General features: G+C 48.0%; 1 protein-coding gene across 3 annotated transcripts in view; it reads right to left on the minus strand.

The window, feature by feature from the left end:
• LOC141167125 (very-long-chain 3-oxoacyl-CoA reductase-B-like) overlaps positions 1-20,900 on the minus strand; it is a 117,404-nt gene that overhangs the window by 29,676 nt on the left and 66,828 nt on the right. Inside the window, exon 1 of one of the 3 annotated variants that reach the window (XM_073654494.1) lies at positions 12,593-12,925. The exons of 1 other annotated variant lie outside the window; for it this stretch is intronic. In XM_073654494.1, the coding sequence (XP_073510595.1) occupies positions 12,593-12,749 (157 nt within the window). In that variant the 5' untranslated portion in view covers positions 12,750-12,925. Of the gene's footprint in view, positions 1-12,592; positions 12,926-20,900 lie in introns of those variants that run through there. One more of the 3 variants, XM_073654492.1, reaches the window with a different exon arrangement.

Below are 20,900 nucleotides of genomic sequence, written 5' to 3' on the forward strand. Positions count from 1 at the left end.
GCTGCACCAGTGAGCGAGCCTCCCGTCGCTGCTGTTTAGTGAGAGCCTCACTTATCCTGACCTCTCCCCAGGATGCTTCCCTGGCTGACGGTAGAGAACTCTCTGGTGATATGTCCGGAGTGACGTCTGCAACTAAACACTCTCGATCTTTCCAAGGTTCTAGCAGGTTTACATGATAAAGCTGCTCAGGTTTCCTCCTTCTGGGCTGATACACCCGGTAATTTACCTCCCTCACCTTTTCTCAAACCTCATATGGCCCTTGCCACTTGGCCATGAGTTTACTCTCGGTTGTGGGTACCAGAACTAACACCCGATCGCCCTTGTTAAAAGACCTGACTCTGACTCTTTTATTATATGTGCGCCTCTGGGCTGCCTGGGCATCTAACAGATGTTCTTTCACGATGGGCATGACCGCCGCGATCCGGTCCTGCATACTAGCCATGTGTTCAATCATACTCCTATGAGGAGTCGGCTCTTGTTCCCACGTCTCCTTGGCTACGTCCAACAGACCCCTAGGGTGTCTGCCGTAGAATAACTCAAAGGGAGAGAACCCTGTGGAAGCCTGGGGTACCTCACGGACGGCGAACATCAAATAGGGTAGCAACATGTCCCAATCCCTTCCGTCCTTAGAAACCACCTTTTTTAACATGGACTTGAGGGTTTTATTGAACCGTTCTACTAGCCCGTCGGTTTGAGGGTGGTACACCAAGGTGCGCAATTGTTTAATTTTTAGCAGTTTGCACAGTTCCCTTGTCACTTTGGACATAAAAGGGGTCCTTTGATCCATCAGGATCTCTTTAGGCAGTCCAAGGCGACAGAACATGGCAAACAGCTCCCGTGCAATCAGTTTTGCCGAGGTGTGGCGTAGCGGTATAGCCTCCGGATACTGCGTGGCATAGTCGACAACCACCAGTATATGCTGGTGGCCACGAGCGGATTTTACAATGGGCCCTACAAAGTCCATTGCAATCCGTTCAAAAGGTACCTCTATCACTGTCAGGGGTACCACTGGGCTACGGAATCTTGCGGTGGGTGTGGTCAACTGACATTCGGGACAGGATTCGCAGTACTTTTGGACCTCCGTGTAAATCCCCGGCCAAAAGAACCGCTGCAAGATAAGCTCTTGCGTCTTTTTAACCCCTAAGTGTCCACCCAGCAGGTGTGTGTGTGCCAACTCCAGAACCGCCCGACGGTACGACTGAGGTACCACTAACTGTTCCACGACCTCGTCCCTGATTTTGTCTACCCTATAGAGCAACTCACCGTTGACCACCATGCGTGGAAACACAGTATCTGCACCAGGCTGTTGAGCTACACCATTTACCTCTAACACCCTTTCCCGCGCCCGAGTTAGAGTCGGATCCTGTAGCTGAGCTGTCCCAAACGTGCCCCGGGACACTTCCAGCTTGGGGATCAATGGGGTCTCCTTGACCTCTCCTGCCAACACCTCTAGGGGAAACCTATCGGGGTCACACTCTGTCCCTAGGTTGGACACCCCTACGGCAGGTACCCCTGACTCGGGTTCGTTGGGTACAGCGCCTGTAATACATTTTACCGGGGGAGAGTGGATTTTGTTTTTCCACAGAGTCCAGAACTGGGGCAAGTCTCCTCCCAACACAGTCCCATAGGGAAGCGTTTTTACCACCCCCACCACGTTTTATGTCTCCATATGGCGTGGACAAAACTACCTCCGCGGTTGGGTACTCTCGGAGGTCCCCATGGATACACACAACCCCGACTGTCCATCCACCGGGGTTGTCTCCTGCCACCAGAGACCCATGTACAACAGTCACTAGGCTCCCCGAATCTAGGAGGGCCTCTCCACGTTCCAGAGCTGGTGCCGTCAGCGTCTCCCGCAGAGCTGTGAGCTGCTCCATGATCAGCTCATTGGTTTGCTGTTGCTGCCGCTGCGTGTGGACCAATTGCCTTAATAGCTACTCCATTTTGGCCCCAGGTTTAAGCTGAAAGGTGGCCGGCCGGATTGTGGTCATGCAGCTGCCAGTGGGGGTATGCCTGAGTCACACTGCCCGCATTCTCCACCAAGCAGTAAGGCGGTGGTGTTCACCCCGTGAAGTAACTGAGGCAGTGACCCAAGCAAGTCCAACATAAACAGCTTTTATTTCAGCAACTCACGGGTTAACAGAAAGTCCTCCGGTTCGCAGCCGGGTTAACAGAAGTCCATACACAATGGTTGCTGGGGGTAACGGCCGCGCCGGGCCGCTCAGAGCCTGACGGGTGCAGAGCCTTCCCAGGCGTGGGTTCAGCCACCCTCAATCCTGCTGAGCTTTCCTGCTGTGCTCCTAGCAGGTTCCAACACAGAACAACACTAACCTTAGTGCAGGGATTTTAAAGGACCTGTGACAAGAGCCACTGGAAAACCCAGGTTGGAGGGAGGAGGCCGCCCCACTGCCTTCCTGTAGCCTCCTCCAAGAAATGAAGGCCCTGCCGGGTTTTACTTAATCTGCCTTAGCCAGGTAGTCTGACCAGGTCATTGCTCACCTTCATTCCTGCATTGCAGCCGCAGGTGAGTTTGTGACTGCAATGCACTCCAATGGGTTTAATAGGTCTCTGTACACATTCTGGGGGATATATAACGTCCCTCGTATACCATCCCGGTCACTGCCTCACATGGGGGTTAGTGCTTTCACAGCTCTAAAAATTGGCCCTAAATATACCCCCTGATGGCAGCAGCAAATTGTCCAAAATGGACAAACCCCAAGGAACGGCCCACAATAATACCTGTGACTGTGTAGACCACCAATGATCAATTGAAAAACAAACTTTCTCACAAGGTGGTTTGTGCACCCTTGCAGAATATTTTTATTCTTGTAAAGTTTGGGAACTCAGCATGTTAAATCTTAATTTGACAATGAAACGGTTTATGTGCAACCATGGCTAGGAAAACAAAGAGTTAAAATAGTGGCACATGAAAAAGTTTGTGCTCCCCTCCCAGTATATATATATAGTGTATATTTGTCTTTTGTAAGATGTAAAAACTTGGTGAACTCTTGTCAATGTCACAATTCGGAGTCTGGACTGCGATCGTAAATCTCCACAACAATACCCACCACAACACGGCCCCCCATGGCCCTGAGTCTAGAAAGCAGGAGGCCACCCCCAGGTATAATCTCATCCAGGCGATGTTGAACCTGATGTCAGTAATGACAATGACCTCTGAGGACTCTCTAATCGTGGCACAGATCGGCCTCTCCGGATTTGGCTGCAGCAATAAATTTTACCACGTTGGCTAATTATTACTTTACTGCAGACTTTACCCTTCAGAAGAGGTCTCAATCTGGGCTGTAGGGTGTGGAGACGACGTAGCAGCTGATAACAGTGCATGACTTATAGGGAAGAGGTAACCAAAAACTTATCGGGCGGATCCAGATTGAGATAATGAATCTTTACATAACTCTACACAGATCCTAAAAAAGTATTCACACCCTTGTATTTTTACGACATAACGTATCACAACACAGACGGTAGATGACTTCTCTCGGATGTCCAGATGAAAACAAATCTACACAAGAGAAAATAACTGAATGCATAAATATTCACACCCTATGCTATTTTAGTAAAACATCTAAACTACAAGGAATTTGGCTGCCATTTCTCATGTATGTTTGACTTTAGGTCGGAGTTCTCTTGCTACTCCTTCCTTCTCCTCTTGCCTTCGGCCCACTCAAGGCCCTCACTAGGCCTTCACACGTGCTATAGGCCTTGGCTCGCCTAAGCACAGCGGCCAGCTCGCTGCCTCTTCACTGTTCTCTGAGCGTCAGCACGCTCTCTGCTCAACTCTGAGCCCTGTCCCTCTCTGACTCTGGACACTCACTTCAGACTAAACACCAAACTGAGCTGCCTGGCTCCACCCTCCCTATATATATCCCTAGCGGGCCCCCTCTGCTGGTCTGAGGTGGTAGGGCAGAGGTGTGTGTATGTGTGAGGGCCTCTTGTGGAGAAGTCCATCCATGCACCCTTCTGGGTTCTGTGGCACCAATGCACAGCAGGGCGCCACAGGGGCTCTGCAAAATAGCCTCAGTGAGGGGGCTCTGCAAAATAGCCTCAGTGGGGGGGTGCTCTGAAAAATAGCCTCTGTGGGGGGCTCTATAAAATAGCCTCTGTGGGGAGTGCTCTGCATACAAGCTGTGTAATACTCTGCACTTTTTTGAGGTGCAAAGGATGAGGAGAGCATCAAATAGGAGACGTGACTGTGTAGCTGGTGATGTACCTGTAGCTGCTGCAGGGAGAGAGAATGTGGTCGATCTGCTACACGCCAAAAATGAAACACCTTCCTCTGGTGCACACAGGCGAGAGGATTGAAAGCACAGATTTTGCATCGGCGGCCCATGGGCATCTGTCTTCCACCTCAGGCAAGCAGTCTGAGCCCCAAGTCATGCAGCAGTCACTTCTGCTTTTTGATGACTGCTGGCCGGGGAGCCGTGACCCATCATCCGGGCCATTCCCCACAAATGGAAGAGATTGAGTGCACTGCTGCCCAACCATTGTTCAGTTTGAAGAGGAGTACGTGGGACTAGTGCACACAGTCAGCGGTGTCAGTGTGCAGACCAGCAAGGAGGGCAGGGGTGAGGAGTGGGTGGAAAATGATGTGGGGAATGATGAGGTAGTAGACCCCACATGGAGTCAAAGCCATCCGAGTGACGTGGGCAGTTCAGAGGAAGAGGAGGTGGTCATGCTGCCCCAGCTGCACAGCATAAGAGGAAGCAGGGTGGCCGGCCCCTAGCCAGTACAACGACTGCCCACCGCACTGACAAACTGAGCACACCAAAGCCAGCTTAAAGGAGCTCCTTGGCGTGGGTTTTCTTCACGCAATGTGCTGAAGACAAGAGACAGGTGGATTGCACGCTTTGCCGTCAGAGCCTGAAGCGAGGCATAATGTTCTTAACCTGAGCACCACCTGCATGCCGAGGCATCTGAATTCCAAGCACGAGGTGCAGTGGAGTACACACCTGTAAAACCTTTAAAGATCTGAGCCTCCTCCTGCTCCCTTTTCTGCTGCGGTTTCGGCCTCTTCCTCCCGCTCACGAGCAACAGGGCCACCTGGCTCCCCGCAAAGAGAGCATGTGACAGCACCACCACCAGTGTCACCGAGCATCTCCACACCATGCCATAGAACTGTTCAGCTCTCCATCCCCAAAAAACTGGAGAGAAAGAGGAAGTACCACCCCTACCCACCCACGAGCGATGGTCTAGAATGACAGGATTTCAAAATTCCTGACTTTTGAAATGCCGCCATTCCGGGTGGTAGAAACAGACTGATGGTGATGGTGATGGCTGTCCCACAGTACTTTGTTCCCAGCCCCCACTACTTTTCTCGGTGGGGCATCCCTGCCCTGAACAAACATGTTGTGGACTAAGTCAGGTGTGCACTGTGCAATGCCATCAGTGACAAGGTCCATATAACCGCTGATATGTGGACCAGTAGCACAGCCAGGGACGTTACATCTCCATAACTGCCCACTGGGTAAAGGTAGTGTCGGATGTGACAGAGGCGGAAGGCGTTCTAGCACATGTCCTACCACCACCGAGGATTGCTGAACATTTCTCTGTCCAAATTCCCACCTCCTCCTACTCCGCTTCCTCCACCGCCTCCTCATCCAGTCACAGTAACACTTGCACCACCAACTTGAGCACAGCCAGTGGGAAACGACAGCTTGTCGTTGTCTCTGGGCAGCCTGGCACACATGAGCCAATATATACTGCAGTGCCTGCACAATGACTGCCGAGTTGCCTGGATTATTACCAGTGCTGATTAATGTGTGGCCAATCTGCTGGATCCCCGCTACAAGGACAATGTACCATCCTTACTTCCATCACTGGAGCGTGATCGGATAATGCAGGAATACAAGCGTAAGCTGGTAGACACACTACTGATGGTGTCCCCACCTGGACTCAGTGGAAAAACAAAGCAGAGGAGGAGGAAGTCGCCAATGCAGCTGCGCCATCGGCACCGCTTCGAAAGGGAGGGTTAGCCTGGACGAAATGTGGAAAACCCTCAGCACGCACAACATCCGGCAACACCATCTGATATGGTCCGTATTAGCAGGAGGCCGCGTTTCAACAGCATGATGGAAGAGTACGTGTCCACACGTCTCCACATACTGAGTGATGGGTCTGCCCTATTAACCACTTCGCGCCAGAGCCTGTTTTTGCCTTCGTGACCGGGCCAATTTTTTCAATTCTGACCACTGTCATTTTATGAGGTAATTACTCTGGAACGCTTCAACGGATCCCCCTGATTCTGAGATTGTTTTTTTGTGACATATTGTACTTCATGATTGTGGTAAAATTTCTTTGATATCACTTGCGTTTGATTGTGAAAAAATCGGAAATTTGGCGAAAATTTTGAAAATTTTGCAATTTTCAAACTTTGAATTTTCATGCCCTTTAATCAGAGAGATATGTCACACAAAATAGTTAATAAATAACATTTCCCACATGTCTACTTTACATCAGCACAATTTTGGAACCAAAATTTTTTTTTGTTAGGAAGCTATAAGGGTTAAAAGTTGACCAGCGATTTCTCATTTTTCCAACAAAATTTACAAAAACATTTTTTTAGGGACCACATCATATTTGAAGTGACTTTGAGGAGCCTTTATGACAGAAAATACCCAAAAGTGATACCATTCTAAAAACTGCACCCCTCAAGGTGCTCAAAACCACATTCAAGAAGTTTATTAACCCTTCAGGTGCTTCACAGGAATTTTTGGAATGTGGAAGAAAACAATGAACATTTAACTTTTTTTCACAAAACTGCTACTTTAACCTCAAATTTTTAATTTTCACAAGGGCAGCCAGAAAAAATAGACCCCAAAATGTGTTGTGTAATTTCTCCTGAGCACGCTGATACCCCATATGTGGTGCAAAGCCACTGTTTGGGTGCACGGCATGGCTTGGAAGGTAAGGAGCGCCATTTGACTTTAGGAATGGAAATTTGACTGGAATGGATAGCTGACGCCATGTTGCATTTGGAGAGCCCCAGAGGTGCCTAAACAGAGGAAACCCCCAACAAGTGACCCCATTTTGGAAACTAGACCCCTTAAGGAACTTATCTAGATGTGTGGTGAGCACCTTGAACCCCCAGGGGCTTCACAGAATTTTATAATGTTGAAGTGTGAAAATAAAAAAACAAATTTTTAACACAAAACTGCTACTTTAGCCTCAAATTTTTAATTTTCACAAGGGCAGCCAGAAAAAATGGACCCCAAAATGTGTTGTGCAATTTCTCCTGAGCACGCTGATACCCCATATGTGGTGCAAAGCCACTGTTTGGGCGCACGGCATGGCTTGGAAGGTAAGGCGCGCCATTTGACTTTTGGAATGGAAATTTGACTGGAATGGATAGCGGACGCCATGTTGCATTTGGAGAGCCCCTGAGGTGCCTAAACAGAGGAAACCCCCAACAAGTGACCCCATTTTGGAAACTAGACCCCTCAAGGAACTTATCTAGATGTGTGGTGAGCACCTTGAACACCCAGGGGCTTCACAGAATTTTATAATGTTGAAGTGTGAAAATAAAAAAACACATTTTTAACACAAAACTGCTACTTTAGCCTCAAATTTTTAATTTTCACAAGGGCAGCCAGAAAAAATGGACCCCAAAATGTGTTGTGCAATTTCTCCTGAGCACGCTGATACCCCATATGTGGTGCAAAGCCACTGTTTGGGCGCACGGCATGGCTTGGAAGGTAAGGAGCGCCATTTGACTTTTGGAATGGAAATTTGACTGGAATGGATAGCGGACGCCATGTTGCATTTGGAGAGCCCCTGACGTGCCTAAACAGAGGAAACCCACAACAAGTGACCGAATTTTACAATCTACTCCTCTGTATAAATTAATCTAGTGGTGGGAAAATAAGTAGATAGGTAAATGGTCACTAAACCCATAGATGAATTCCCACAGAGGTGTCATTTCTATAATGGGGTCACTTCAGGGGGGATTATGCTGTTCTGGCACTTTTCAGAGTACCAGAGCTAAAGAATCCCCCCTGAAGTGACCCCATTTTGGAAATGAAACCCCTCTGGGAATTCATCTATGGGTTTAGTGACCATTTTAACTCAATGGATGATTTCCAGAAACAAGCACGCAATGGAAGGTTTAGATTCTGGAGAACCCCCCCTGGAAATTAAGTGAGCTCTACTCGAATGTGTCATTCACTAAATGAACCAAATGTTTGAATGACAAATTGGGATACATTTTTACAGTTTAAAAACGTGGTTCTGTGTGGAAGATTTTAAAGCAGTCAGTGACGCATAAGGCTGGCAATGATGGGCATTGTGGGCAATAGTAGCGGGTATCACGCCTCATTCCTCTCTTAGTACATACACAACATCTTTTCTGGGGGTTCCTTCTTGTTTCCGTTGCTGGAATAAGTGCAATAAAATGTCGCTCAGTGAGTCTTTTCACATCCTCAGATTCTAATGGATCAGCGGGGCTAACACTTTGAAAGACAAGATTTTCAATTACCTTTTCTTGATAATCAAGAAAAGGATCTGAATTTCCTGCTTTTTTGTAGAACACAAAAGAATTGTATGTGGCCACCTGAAACAAATAGATAACCAACTTTTTATACCAGGTATAGGACTTTCTTGATACCTGGTATGGCTGTAGAACCTGGTCTGCAAGGTCCACACCCCCCATGTGTTTGTTGTAGTCAATGACTGACACAGGTTTTTGCTTCGGAGTGGTGGATCCTAGTTCTACAGTGGCCCTTGTGGCATCTGTGTGGATCGAGCTGAGGACAAAAATATCCCTCTTATCCCTATATTTCAGGGCAAGCAGCTCTCTGTTGCGTACAGCCCCTGACTGCCCCTTTTGAAACTTTTGGTTGACCAATGGTTGTGGAAACCCCTGACGGTTTTTACGGATGGTCCCACAAGCCCCGATGTTGTGTTCAACCAGACTTTTAAATAGGGGTATGCTGGTGTAATAATTGTCCATATATAGATTGTAGCCTTTTTGAAAAAATTGACTTATCAGCTCCCAAACAATTTTTCCAGATGTCCCCAGATAAGTAGGCCATCCTGGTGGGTTTAGTTGGCTATCTTTCCCCTCATATATGCGAAAAGCGGATGTGTATCCGGTTGAACTTTCGCACATTTTATAGAGCTTTATTCCAAACCTTGCCCTTTTAGATGGGATAAATTGCTTGAGGTGCAGTCTTCCTTTGAATTTTACAAGGGACTCATCTATAGAAATATTTTGTGTTGGGGTGTAGAGGCTTAAGAATTTTTCTGACAAATTTTCAATGATGGGTCTAATTTTATATAACCTGTCATGTTCTGGGGCATTTCTGGGCAGCCATTGACTATTGTCGTTAAAATGCCAAAACCGCATGAGCATTTCATAACGGGTCCTAGGCAGAATGACTGAAAACATAGGGGTGGCTTGAACAGGGTGGTTGGACCAGTAGGATCGAATGCTCGGTTTTTTAACAAGCCCCATGGCAAATGTAAGTCCTAAAAATTTTTTTATTTCCGGGACATTAGTTGGTGTCCATAAATTTGCCCTAGCATAGTAAGATCGGGGATTCTGGCTTATGAATTGGGACGCGTATAAATTTGTTTGCACGACAATATGCTCTAGCAAGCTGTCTGTAAAAAACAAATTAAAAAAATGAATTGGTCCAAAATCTTCCACCTCCACATTTATACCAGGAATGGCGTTGAAATCAGGGCTGAATGGAGCAGCCGAATCCGAAGCCTCCCATCTGGGAAATGCTAGATCACGTGGCAAAGCCCCTTGTACACTGGCGTGCGCCAATTCACTAGTAGCAGGGACAGCGCTTGTACTGGGCAGTGGTCCCTGATTTGGAGACATTTCTCCAGTAGCGCTATTTGCCCCTATTGTTGTACTGGTCCTTGGGATTGAGGATGGACCAGAATCACCGCTCATTTCTGAGCTCTCAGTGTCGCCGCTACTAAAGCCCTCAAAATACACATCTCCATCTGAGATTGCACTGTCATCAGTGTCAGAACACAGCAGGGCATACACCTCCTCTGCGGTATAAGTCTGGCGGGCCATTTTATTTTTATATTTTTTGACTGGACTGAACGGACCGGACTGAAAGGACGGGACCGGACTGGACTAACCGGACTGATCTGACAGGACTGACTTACTGATGTGACAGGACTGACTTACTGATGTGACAGGACTGACTGGACTGATGTGACAAGACTGACTGACAGATCTGACAGGACTGACAGATCTGACAGGACTGACTGACTGACAGATCTGACAGGACTGACTGACTGACAGATCTGACTGACTGACAGATCTGACAGGACTGACTGACTGACAGATCTGACAGGACTGACTGACTGACAGATCTGACAGGACTGACAGGACTGACTGACTGACAGATCTGACAGGACTGACTGACTGACAGATCTGACAGGACTGACTGACTGACAGATCTGACAGGACTGACTGACTGACAGATCTGACAGGACTGACAGATCTGACTGGACTGATCTGACAGGACTGACTGACAGATCTGACTGGACTGATCTGATAGGACTGACTGATCTGACAGACTCACTAACCCTAACTCTTACTTTCTTTTTTATTTTCTTTTTTTTTTACTTTCACAGTGGCAAGGCTGACAGCTCTTGTCACACTGTTTCTCCTCTGCTCTCTCACTGAGATTGGAGGAGAAACTGCATTTATCACGCAGATCGCCCGGGAAAGTTTGTTGCATAAACAAACTTCCCTGGTGATCTCTCTGATTGGCTGGTGTGACGCTGACATCATCGAGACCTGAGCCAATCAGGTCTCGATGATGTCAGAGGTCACAGCACCGGGATCCCCGCCGCTGACAGGTATGTGGGGGGTCCCGATCGCCGACCACCGGCTGTCCCTATCTTTTAAATGCCGCGATCGCTATGGATCGCGGCATCTAGAAGATAGGAACAGGTTAACATCATGGGGACCTGATCCAATCAGGTCCCCATGATGCCACATGTCAGAGCTATCGCTCTGAACCGGTACCGCAGCGCTAGCAGGACCCTGGGGGTCCTGAGCGCTGCAGGACCACCCACCGTTTTTAAACGTCGGCGCTGCACAGAGCCCAGGCAGCGCCGACGTTTATGTACAGTGGGCGGTCCTGAACCGGTTAAACTTCTGGGTCACCAAATTGGACACATGGCCTGAGCTTGCTCTTTACACCTTGGAGGTGCTGCCCTGCCCTGTGGCAAGTGTCATGTCGGAATGTGTGTTTGGCAGGAGGTGCGATCACAAACAGGCGCATCTGCCTATCCACAGCCAACGTGGGTAGCTCACATTCATTACAGTGAACCACGTGTGGATCCCACAGGACTTGTCTGTACCTTTGGCTGAATACCAGTCGCACACAGCCATTCTTATACTCCACCGCAGTATGTTCATTCTGTTTTCCATTACCAATGTTTTGGGGCCTCCCCAAATTAGAAAAAGACAAAAATACAAAAACAGTGTTGGCTTCCTCTTCCTCCTCCCCCTCCGACTCTTTCATCTACACCGCCACGTGCACCTCCACCTTCTCCTCCACTTGGACCTCTGCCTTCTGGTTATTATTTATTTATTTTTTTTATTCTCTGTTATTTTAAGTCATTTCCTTATCCACATTTGTTTGCAGGCCAATTGTCCTGCTCTTACCCCCATTTTGCTGCCTTTTGAACCCCCCTAGCCCTCACTATGATCATTTTACAGCCATTTTACAGCACAAAAGTTCGGGTCCCTATTGACGTCTATGGGGTTCTAGCTCAAGTTCTGATAGACTTCTGGTACCCGAACAATACTTTGGACTACAGTTTGGTCAAACCCAATGAACCCGAACACCCATGGGTCTGCTCATCCCTATTTATGAACTTTGAGGTTGCCGTTTTCTTGCTGCCTGCAGCAGGTTGTCATCCAAGATCTCTATGTATTCTGCTGCAGTGAAGCCTCCACGCCACGAGGAGCCGCGTCCCACTAACCACCCTAATACCGTGGCAAAAGGGAAACAAAGGTCTCATGCATGTGTTGGATATGTCTTTTCCAGAAGTTGGTCCCCACAACTTAGAGGCCATATGAATTTTGGGGTTGTCTTTTTCTGCAGCATGCAGCAGGTTTTTAATCACAGATTACTAGGTATTGCTCTTCAGTAAAGCCTCGACAAGGGTCAGGTATCCCACCCACGCATGAGCTGGATGGGTCACACCCTAGAAGTGATGCTTTGGGTTTGCAGTTTCCTTGGAGCCTGCAGCAGGTTTTCATTCTCTATTTCTATCTCTTTGCCGCTGTAATATCCGCCCCACCGCTAGGGCTGTTCCCCACATTACTAGCCCGGCAAAGTGGAAGGGGCCAACGTATGTGTTGGATACGCCTCTTCAGAATACCCCCACAAACACTTACTTGCCCCAGCCTCTACACTTTTTCAGGTCCATCCTCCATGCCCAGTGGTTTAGGGTTGCAGCCTTCTTGCGGCCCGCAGCAGGTTTTTATCAGGATTTCTATATTATTCTGCTGCAGAGAAGCCCTCCCTCCACCATGTGTCCCACATAATCTCATGGCAAATATAGAAGTAGAGTGCCCGTGCCAGATGCCACTTACCTGCCCAGCCTCCATACTTTTTTAGGTCTGTCCTCCACACCCTGGAGAGGAAATGGACTCTGAATCCTTTTAGGACGATCCATAACTGTTTGGTGACCAGGTAGCACAGTGCCAGCTGTCCCAGCAGGTTGAGCCCTTGAGACAGAAGACACTCCATCTCTTCTCTCGTGTAGTTGCTCTGTTGACCTCACCTGGTTATACCGGCATGTAAACTTCCACAGTCCCACCTCCAGCTGATAGCAGGAGATCTAAGTCAGCAGCACATATATTGTCCTTGACAGGTAGTTGAGTAAGTGTCGGCAACCAGGGTGGAGTTACAATGTTGGTAAATTATTACAAGTGGCTGTGATGAGATCCACGCAGAGGACAATGTCCCTTACTGGTGGAAGGTGCCGAGATGAATGACAGAAGATCTACCGGCATCATCGTGACTCAGCTCGGCTCCATCCCTAAAGGTGCTGTCCATAGGGTGGAGGGTAAACTCCCAAAAATGGGCCATCAAAAGCTCTCAAGTCAGCAGCACATGAGCATTCTAGAACCTTCGGAATTTTCACCAATGAGAAATCTGCAAATGGAAACCACATTCCTCCATCCCACTCTCCTCCATCTCCCCACCCCACACTCCTCCATCTCCCCGCCCCACACTCCTCCATCTCCCCGCCCCACACTCCTCCATCCCACACTCCTCCATCTCCCCGCCCCACACTCCTCCATCTCCCCGCCCCACACTCCTCCATCTCTCCGTCCCACACTCCTCCATCTCTCCGTCCCACACTTCTCCATCTCTCCGTCCCACACTCCTCCATCTCTCCGTCCCACACTCCTCCATCTCTCCGTCCCACACTCCTCCATCTCTCCGTCCCACACTCCTCCATCTCTCCGTCCCACACTCCTCCATCTCTCCATCCCACACTCCTCCATCCCACACTCCTCCATCCCACACTTCTCCATCACTCCATCCCACACTCCTCCATCTCTCCGTCCCACACTCCTCCATCCCCAACTTTTTGCCAAAAAATGCTTAACTAAAGTCTGGTTGGGAAGCGTGGTTTCTACAAAGGGGGCACTTTTCGATATGCTCAAAGTCAGCTGATCATCCCCATTGACATTTACTGTCAACTTGATCTATGCAAATATAAAATCACAGCTTGGAAACTGAGAGGTCGGTGCAAAAGTTTATGCACCCCTTCAGTTGTTTTTTTTTGTAAGATATAAGGACCAGTTGCTAATTAGATCTGAATGTGGAGTCAAAAATGTTTATATATAACCACAGCTTGGAAAAGAAACAAAAAAATTGGCATTTGTAAAAAATCTACGCACCCCTACAGTGTCACTATGTCGTCGTCCTCGCTTACAAAATGGAGGAAAAAAAAATCATTTGTATAATTCTGGCCCCTCTCCAGTGTCGCTTTTCATCCCCGACAAATATTAAAATATAAAATGTGATGGGTTTAAAAGTTTGTGCACCCGTCTGGTATTACTATAGGGACTGATAACTCTGCTCGTTAGGCAACTAAATCCAACTTCGCAAATTGTCTCTTCAGAGAGGAAGAGGACTAGAACTCTAGTGCCACCTATAGGAAGTAGCAATCCTAAAAGTCAATATTGACCCTTCAACGAGCCTTGTCACACGACTTAGGATAAAATCCAAGACCAGAAACTCAATTTGCAGAGACTGTGTTTCGGGGTACTGCCCCTCGTCAGTGCAAAGTGTGAGATCTGGTTTGGCTGGATGAGAGGCGAGGCGTATGACCGGTATCTAAAGCCCCCGTCTCACATAGCGATATCGCTAGCGATATCGCTGCTGAGTCACGGTTTTGGTGACTCACCAGCGACCTCACCAGCGATGTCGCTGTGTGTGACACGTTGCAGCGATCAGGCCCCTGCTGTGAGATCGCTGATCGTTGCAAAGTGTCCTGGACCATTTTTTGGTCGTTGGCCTCCCGCTGGCCAGCACACATCGCTGTGTGTGACCAGCGGGACCAACGATCTGGCTGGTAACTATGGTAAACATCGGGTTACTAGGGGCACGCGCGCACTTAGTAACCCGCTGTTTACCATGGATACCACTCTGCTACGGTGCACGGAGGCTCCCGCGCACCGTAGCAGAGTGGTATCCATGGTAAACAGCGGGTTACTAGGGGCACACGCGCACTTAGTAACCCGATGTTTACCATAGTTACCAGCCTGCTCCTGCTTGCAGCAGGCTGGTAACAGGAGCAGGACATCGTGGAACGATTCTTTCCACGATATCGCTGCTCCCCTGATCGCTGGTGAGCCTGCCTGTTTGACAGCTCACCAGCGATGTATTAGCGATGCAGCAACGATCCCTGACAGGTCGTATCGTTGTCGGGATCGCTGCTGCATCGCTTAGTGTGACGGGGCCCTAAGAGGTAACGTTTCTCCTTGCGGAGCACGTCAAAGTGAGGAGACTTTGAGCCGCAATGGTCCTCTGGGAAATATGCAAATTGTCTCTTCAGAGAGGAAGAGGACTAGAACTCTAGTGCCACCAATTGGATGTAGCAATCCTAAAAGGTAATATTGACCCTTTAATATTGACCCACCTACACTCTTCCACACACTGTACACATAATCACCGTGCCACACAGTCTCACATCCACCACATCCTTCTCTCCGACACACATCCTTTATGGTCAGACCTCTTCTCTTCTGAACCTGTCTCAAAGGCAAAATATTGTGCAAGGACATCCATACAATATCCCTTTGTCTACTAGACATCCCATGCGTTCCCTAACTCTTACATGCAACCAAAACTTCATTCCCTCTCAACCCCACAATATTACACTGCACCTCGTTCCTACATATTCTTTTCATCACATTCTTAGCCATTGTAAAACCATTCATCGGCACACTCAATGCTTCCTCACAAACTGTTCAATCAACTCATACCAGACCCGACACTTCAAAGCAACCGGCACTCTAGCATCCTTATCTCTCCAACATAAGCCATACAACATCCAACCAGCCACATACTCTTCCTTATTCTCTTTATTCAACAACATAACTACCGTTTTGATATACTGAAGCCCCAGAAAAATCTCAATGTTCGGAAAGGCCATGCCACCATGATGACAAGCCTTGAAGAGACGTTCTCTCTTAAGTTTCTCAATTTTACGGCTCCAGAAAAAAAGTAAAAACTAACTTCTCCACTCTTTTGATTTTCCCATAAGACGGTGGAAAAACTGTTGCAATAAAAAGCAAAATCGGAAGAATCACCACTTTTATGATCAAAATCTTACCACTCAGGGTCAAGTCTCTAAGGCGCCAAAAATGTAACTTACGTTCTATGCGCAATCCACACTCCTCACAGCTCTCCTTACCTTCCAAATCCTTGTTAAATAATACTCCTAGCACTTTGATAGCATCCTCCTCACACTTTACCCTCTCCAGCCCCAAAACATTTAAAACTACATTTATTCCAATTCACTCTAAAGCCAGACGCACCACAGAAAAAACCCTTAACCCTACTCATAGAGGCAACATCATCCATATATCCAAGAACTTTCACATGCTTCCCACTGACGCGCCCCCTGGGCCGTGGGGTACTCGGCAGCCGGGCCTATGGCTGCTTGCGGGGGATATCACGGTGGCTGGCCCGGTCCGTGACCCAGGGCGATCAATAAAAAGGGGGAATTGTTTATAGGAAATTTGGAAAGTTCATGATGCCACCTGTGGATTGCAGCTAAAGGGAGCCGCGGCTGCGGAGCAGTCCTCTGGAGCTCGTGTTACGGTTGCAGGGATGGTGTGGCTCTCCACAGGTAGAGCAAGCTCCAGGGCAGTGTAGGGGTATATGATGGATGCTGGCAAGAGACAGCAGGACGGTCCTGGAGGAAAGACAGACACTCACACGGGGACACTCACACGGGGGTAAGCTTCAGTACCTTTACTGGTGATGGTGCAGGCACGGTCCAGGGTACTCCGAGCGAAGGGCGCACTTTTGGACTCTCCCCAGTGAGCGGGTATAGGGCCTCCTGATCCGTGGCTTTACTCGTTAAGCTTCTGACCTGCCAGGAGCTAGGCCTAGTGTGGTTACTGTCTCTCATTTCCACCTGCTGACCTGGTGATAGGGCCTTCTCCTTGAAATCACTCTCCCTGGTCGCTGGGGCCTCCGTGACTCCTAGCCCTGGTAATGCAGTCAGCGTTTGGCAAACCTGAGACCTGTAGTCCTCCAGGGATTCCGGTGGTCCCTACTGGGTATAAAGGGACCCCGTAGGCGCGGACCCGGTGTCCGGTATATATCTCGGGGTGAGCCTGGTATGCTCCTCTGCCCCCTTACTACTTCTTCCTTCTCCTCTTGCCTTCGGCCACACTCAGGGCCCTCACTAGGCTTTCACACGTGCTGTAGGCCTTGTCTTGCCTAAGCACGGCAGCCAGCGTGCTGCCTCTTCACTGCTTTCTGAGCATCAGCACACTCTCAGACTTCCTCTCAGTCTGACTGATCTCTGAATCACTCTGCACTCACTGAGCTGCCTGGCTCCACCTTCCCTATATATATGTCCCTAACATGCTCCCTCTGCTGGTCTGAGGTGGTAGGGTGGAGGTGTGTGAATGTGTGAGGGCCTCTTGTGGAGAAGTCCATCCATGCACCCTTCTGGGTTCTGTGGCACCAGTGCACAGCAGGGTGCCACACCACCACTCCCAGGTACCAACAATCCTTGCACCATTTTATCACATCTCACCAAGCACAGCAAAGGTTCAATCACACATACAAACAAGACAGGGGGCATGGGACACCCCTGCCTTACACCAGACATAATATTCACTTTCTCACTCAACCACCCATGAACAAGAAACTCACTTGACACACGATCATACAAAGACATTATCCCATTCACAATTTTTTTAGGAGATCCCATTCTCTCCAGAACTTTAAACAAAAACACATGCGAGACCCTATCAAACACTTTCTCAAAATCAATTGCCAGAATCATACACTTCTGCTTCCTCACCATGCCGTCTCCAATCAAATCCCTTAATAATAACAAGTTATCACTCATACTCCTTCCAGGCACAGCACACACTTGATAATCACCTACAAGAGTACCAATCACTTCACGCATACGATTCGCCAAAAATTTGCTGTAGATTTTGCAATCTGAATTCAACAACGTTTTAGGTCTCCAATTCCTTGAACACTTTCTCTCACCTTTCTTGTACACAAGCACAACCACAACTTCTTTCATATAGATTCACACAACTTACCATTCTCCCACATATACTTACATATATCCAGAAAATGCCATGCTTTCACATAGAATTCTACCGCCAATCCATCTTTACCCGGTGTCTTATTCTTTTTAGCACTCTTCATCACGTTTTCCACTTCATCCATAATCACATCCTCATTCAAAACATCACATTCATCACTATCCAACTTATTCTCTAACCCATTCAGCACTTCTGAAACAAGACCAGAATCAATCCATTTTTTATCATATAACTTGCTATAGAACCTATTCACCTCCTTTATCACATTCACACCTGACACACACAAACCATTCCTATCCAGGACTTTATCCATATCAACCTTTCTCCCATTCATTTTCTTAAAAAAGAACCTTGTGCACTTTTCATCTTTCTCAAGATGTTCCATTTTGGTATGATAAATGATTTCTTTCCCTTTTTCATCCATAACACGCTTTAATTCACTCAGACACATTCATCCCACTTGCTCCACACTTTCTTAACCAGTCTATCCGCCTGTTTAAATCATTAAATCTGCTCAGTTGAATAGCAGCTTTTTTATAGCCCCAGTTTCTGAAGAACTTTTTGCAACACACCTTAACCCAGTCGCACCATTCAAGCACACACGCAGAATTCCTCTTACATACTCTCCACTCTTTATACTTTATTTTTAATTCATTCATCTCATCCTCATCTTCTAACAATCTTACATCCAACTTCCATACCCCACCCCAATACACACGGTCATCAATTGCACTAAACGCTCCTCTCAAACACTCATGATCAGAAAAAGGTACAACATTTTGTTCAAAATTCATACACAACATATTTTTGGAAAACAACATTTTATCTATTCTGGATACTATACTACCCCTATCAGCATGGTATGTTGGTGGTGGTGGGAAGCCAAATTCAAGAGCAGCTGCATCTAGAAGGGAAAAATCAGAAATAAGATTTGATAACTTTTTACCGGTGATGTCACGCTGTCACATTGCAGTGATGCAATCAAAGTCCCCAAGTAAAACTGTAGGCATTTTGCCCGGAAGAAACAAACTTAATTTTTCCAAAAGAGCCAATCGCTCCTTTTTTTTTTTGGTCCTTTCCTGGTGGATAGTACACATTAATAATTCTAACCCGCCACCCCCTATAGCTAACATGTGCAATTATACATCTACCCACCTCTAGCACCGTGTAGCTATCCAAACTAATCTCCCTGTTACCCATTAATATCCCTACACCTATTAACACATGAGCCGGACCATACATGCTGTCCGCAAGGCCAGTCCTTATCACTTGGAGAGTCCACAATCCCTCATTACTGAAGACAGAAGATATCAGGATTCATCTGTTTGATATAATCTAGGACAGTTGTCCTCCTGGATTTGGATCTAATTCGCCTGACATTCAGGGACGCAATGCCCCAACCAGCCTGGGGAGCCATAACATGATGGTATTATATACATCACGACAAACAGGCCACTTCCTCTTCAACCATTTTCATCTTCCATCTGGAACTGGAACTCCTCAAATCTGTTTAGGTCTGCGGGAATGCCTAAAAAAGCACTGGTGTCAGGAGAGAAGACATTCTGAGGGTAACTACGTTCACTCACCGGACTTAAAACATCTTCACCGGCGTCTGCCCAATCCGTTCTGGGCTTCTTACAGGAAGTTGCAGGCTCCTCGTCCTCAGAGGACCTTGTAAGAGTGAAGTCACCTTGACCTCCACAACTGGCCAACTCCTTCTCAGTAGCTATCCAAGATACACTGGGGGACTTACCAAGAGAACCGCCCAACTCTCCCTCCCCGCAGACATCAGACTGATGAGGGAGCTCACACTCAACTTCAGCAAGTTCCAAACTCGCCGCCTATGGGCTGGGAGACTCCATTTGGGGCAGAGCCTCCTCATGTGCATCCAGGGTCGGACTGGGGTGTCTAGGGCCCACCAGGGGAACTGACTCTAGGGGCCCACAGTACAGCTCACCATAAACGGTTTTATTACTTGTTATGCTTTTCTATAATGCACTATAGTTACATGATTGGCCGCGCTGTGAAGCACTGAGCGGCAGGACTTTGTTCGAACAGTCATTCCGTACTGCTAGAGTCCCTTTAATGGTAACTTGTCACCTTGAAAAACGCTATTTATCTGCAGATATAGGGATAATCTGCAGGTAAATAGGGTTTAAAGTCTGGTTAGACGGCTTATTGGAAAAGCGTTGGCTACACTGAGATTTATTCTCCCTGTCGCCACTCGCTTCCTGCTATTGAGTCAGTGCAAGGAGGGAGACATTACAGTCACAACTACAAAGTGAGCGTGGTCAGATAAGAGACATTACAGTCACCGCGAACTACAAAGTGAGCGTGCTGCAATAACGTCCGGCACCTTGATTGTGACACTTCATTGGAGCCCAACCTCAGGCTGAGCTTCATTGAATGACTAACATGGCAGCAGCACCTGGCAACTAGTGCTGAGTGAGTATGGTCGGATAAGGTGTGATCCCAGCATGCTCAGGTGTTATCCAGGTATCTTGTAGTGCTCTGCTACTATGCTCGAGTCCCCGGGGTAGCATGTTTTGCTGCGGTAGACAGACGCAACACATGCAGGAATTGCCTGTTTGTTAGGTAATCCCTGCATGTGTTGCTTCTGTCTACCGCCGCAAAACATGCTACCCCGGGGACTCGAGCATACTAGCAGAGCACTACAAGATACTCGGACAACATCCGAGCATGCTGGGATCACACATTATCAGACCACGCTCATGTAGAACGAGCAAGAAAGCTTGTAAAAGAACTTCAACATGACGTTTCAAGGATGGAGCGAGACTGCCATCTACTGGCCAGAGACAGTCAAGCGGAACCAAAATATACAAGGGAAGTTGCAGGGAGGGCAGATTCAGACGCTGGACCCGATCAGGTGACTTCCAGGAAGGAGTTCAGAGAGATAAGAGGCCAGCTCCCCAAACCTGAGGGGTTTTTGGCGCCAAAGAGCAGAGAGGAGCAGACGTGCTCCCTGCGTCCTGAGAAACCCCGCGTGACAGGCCAAATCCAGAGGCCTGAGAGGTGCTCCAGCCGGGTACCGGTAAAAGAGCTCCGGATCCCTCGCAGT

Source organism: Phyllobates terribilis, unplaced genomic scaffold (genome assembly GCF_046119375.1).
Source record: "Phyllobates terribilis strain yellow unplaced genomic scaffold, ASM4611937v1 Scaffold_11__3_contigs__length_659146591, whole genome shotgun sequence".
NCBI lineage: Eukaryota > Metazoa > Chordata > Amphibia > Anura > Dendrobatidae > Phyllobates > Phyllobates terribilis.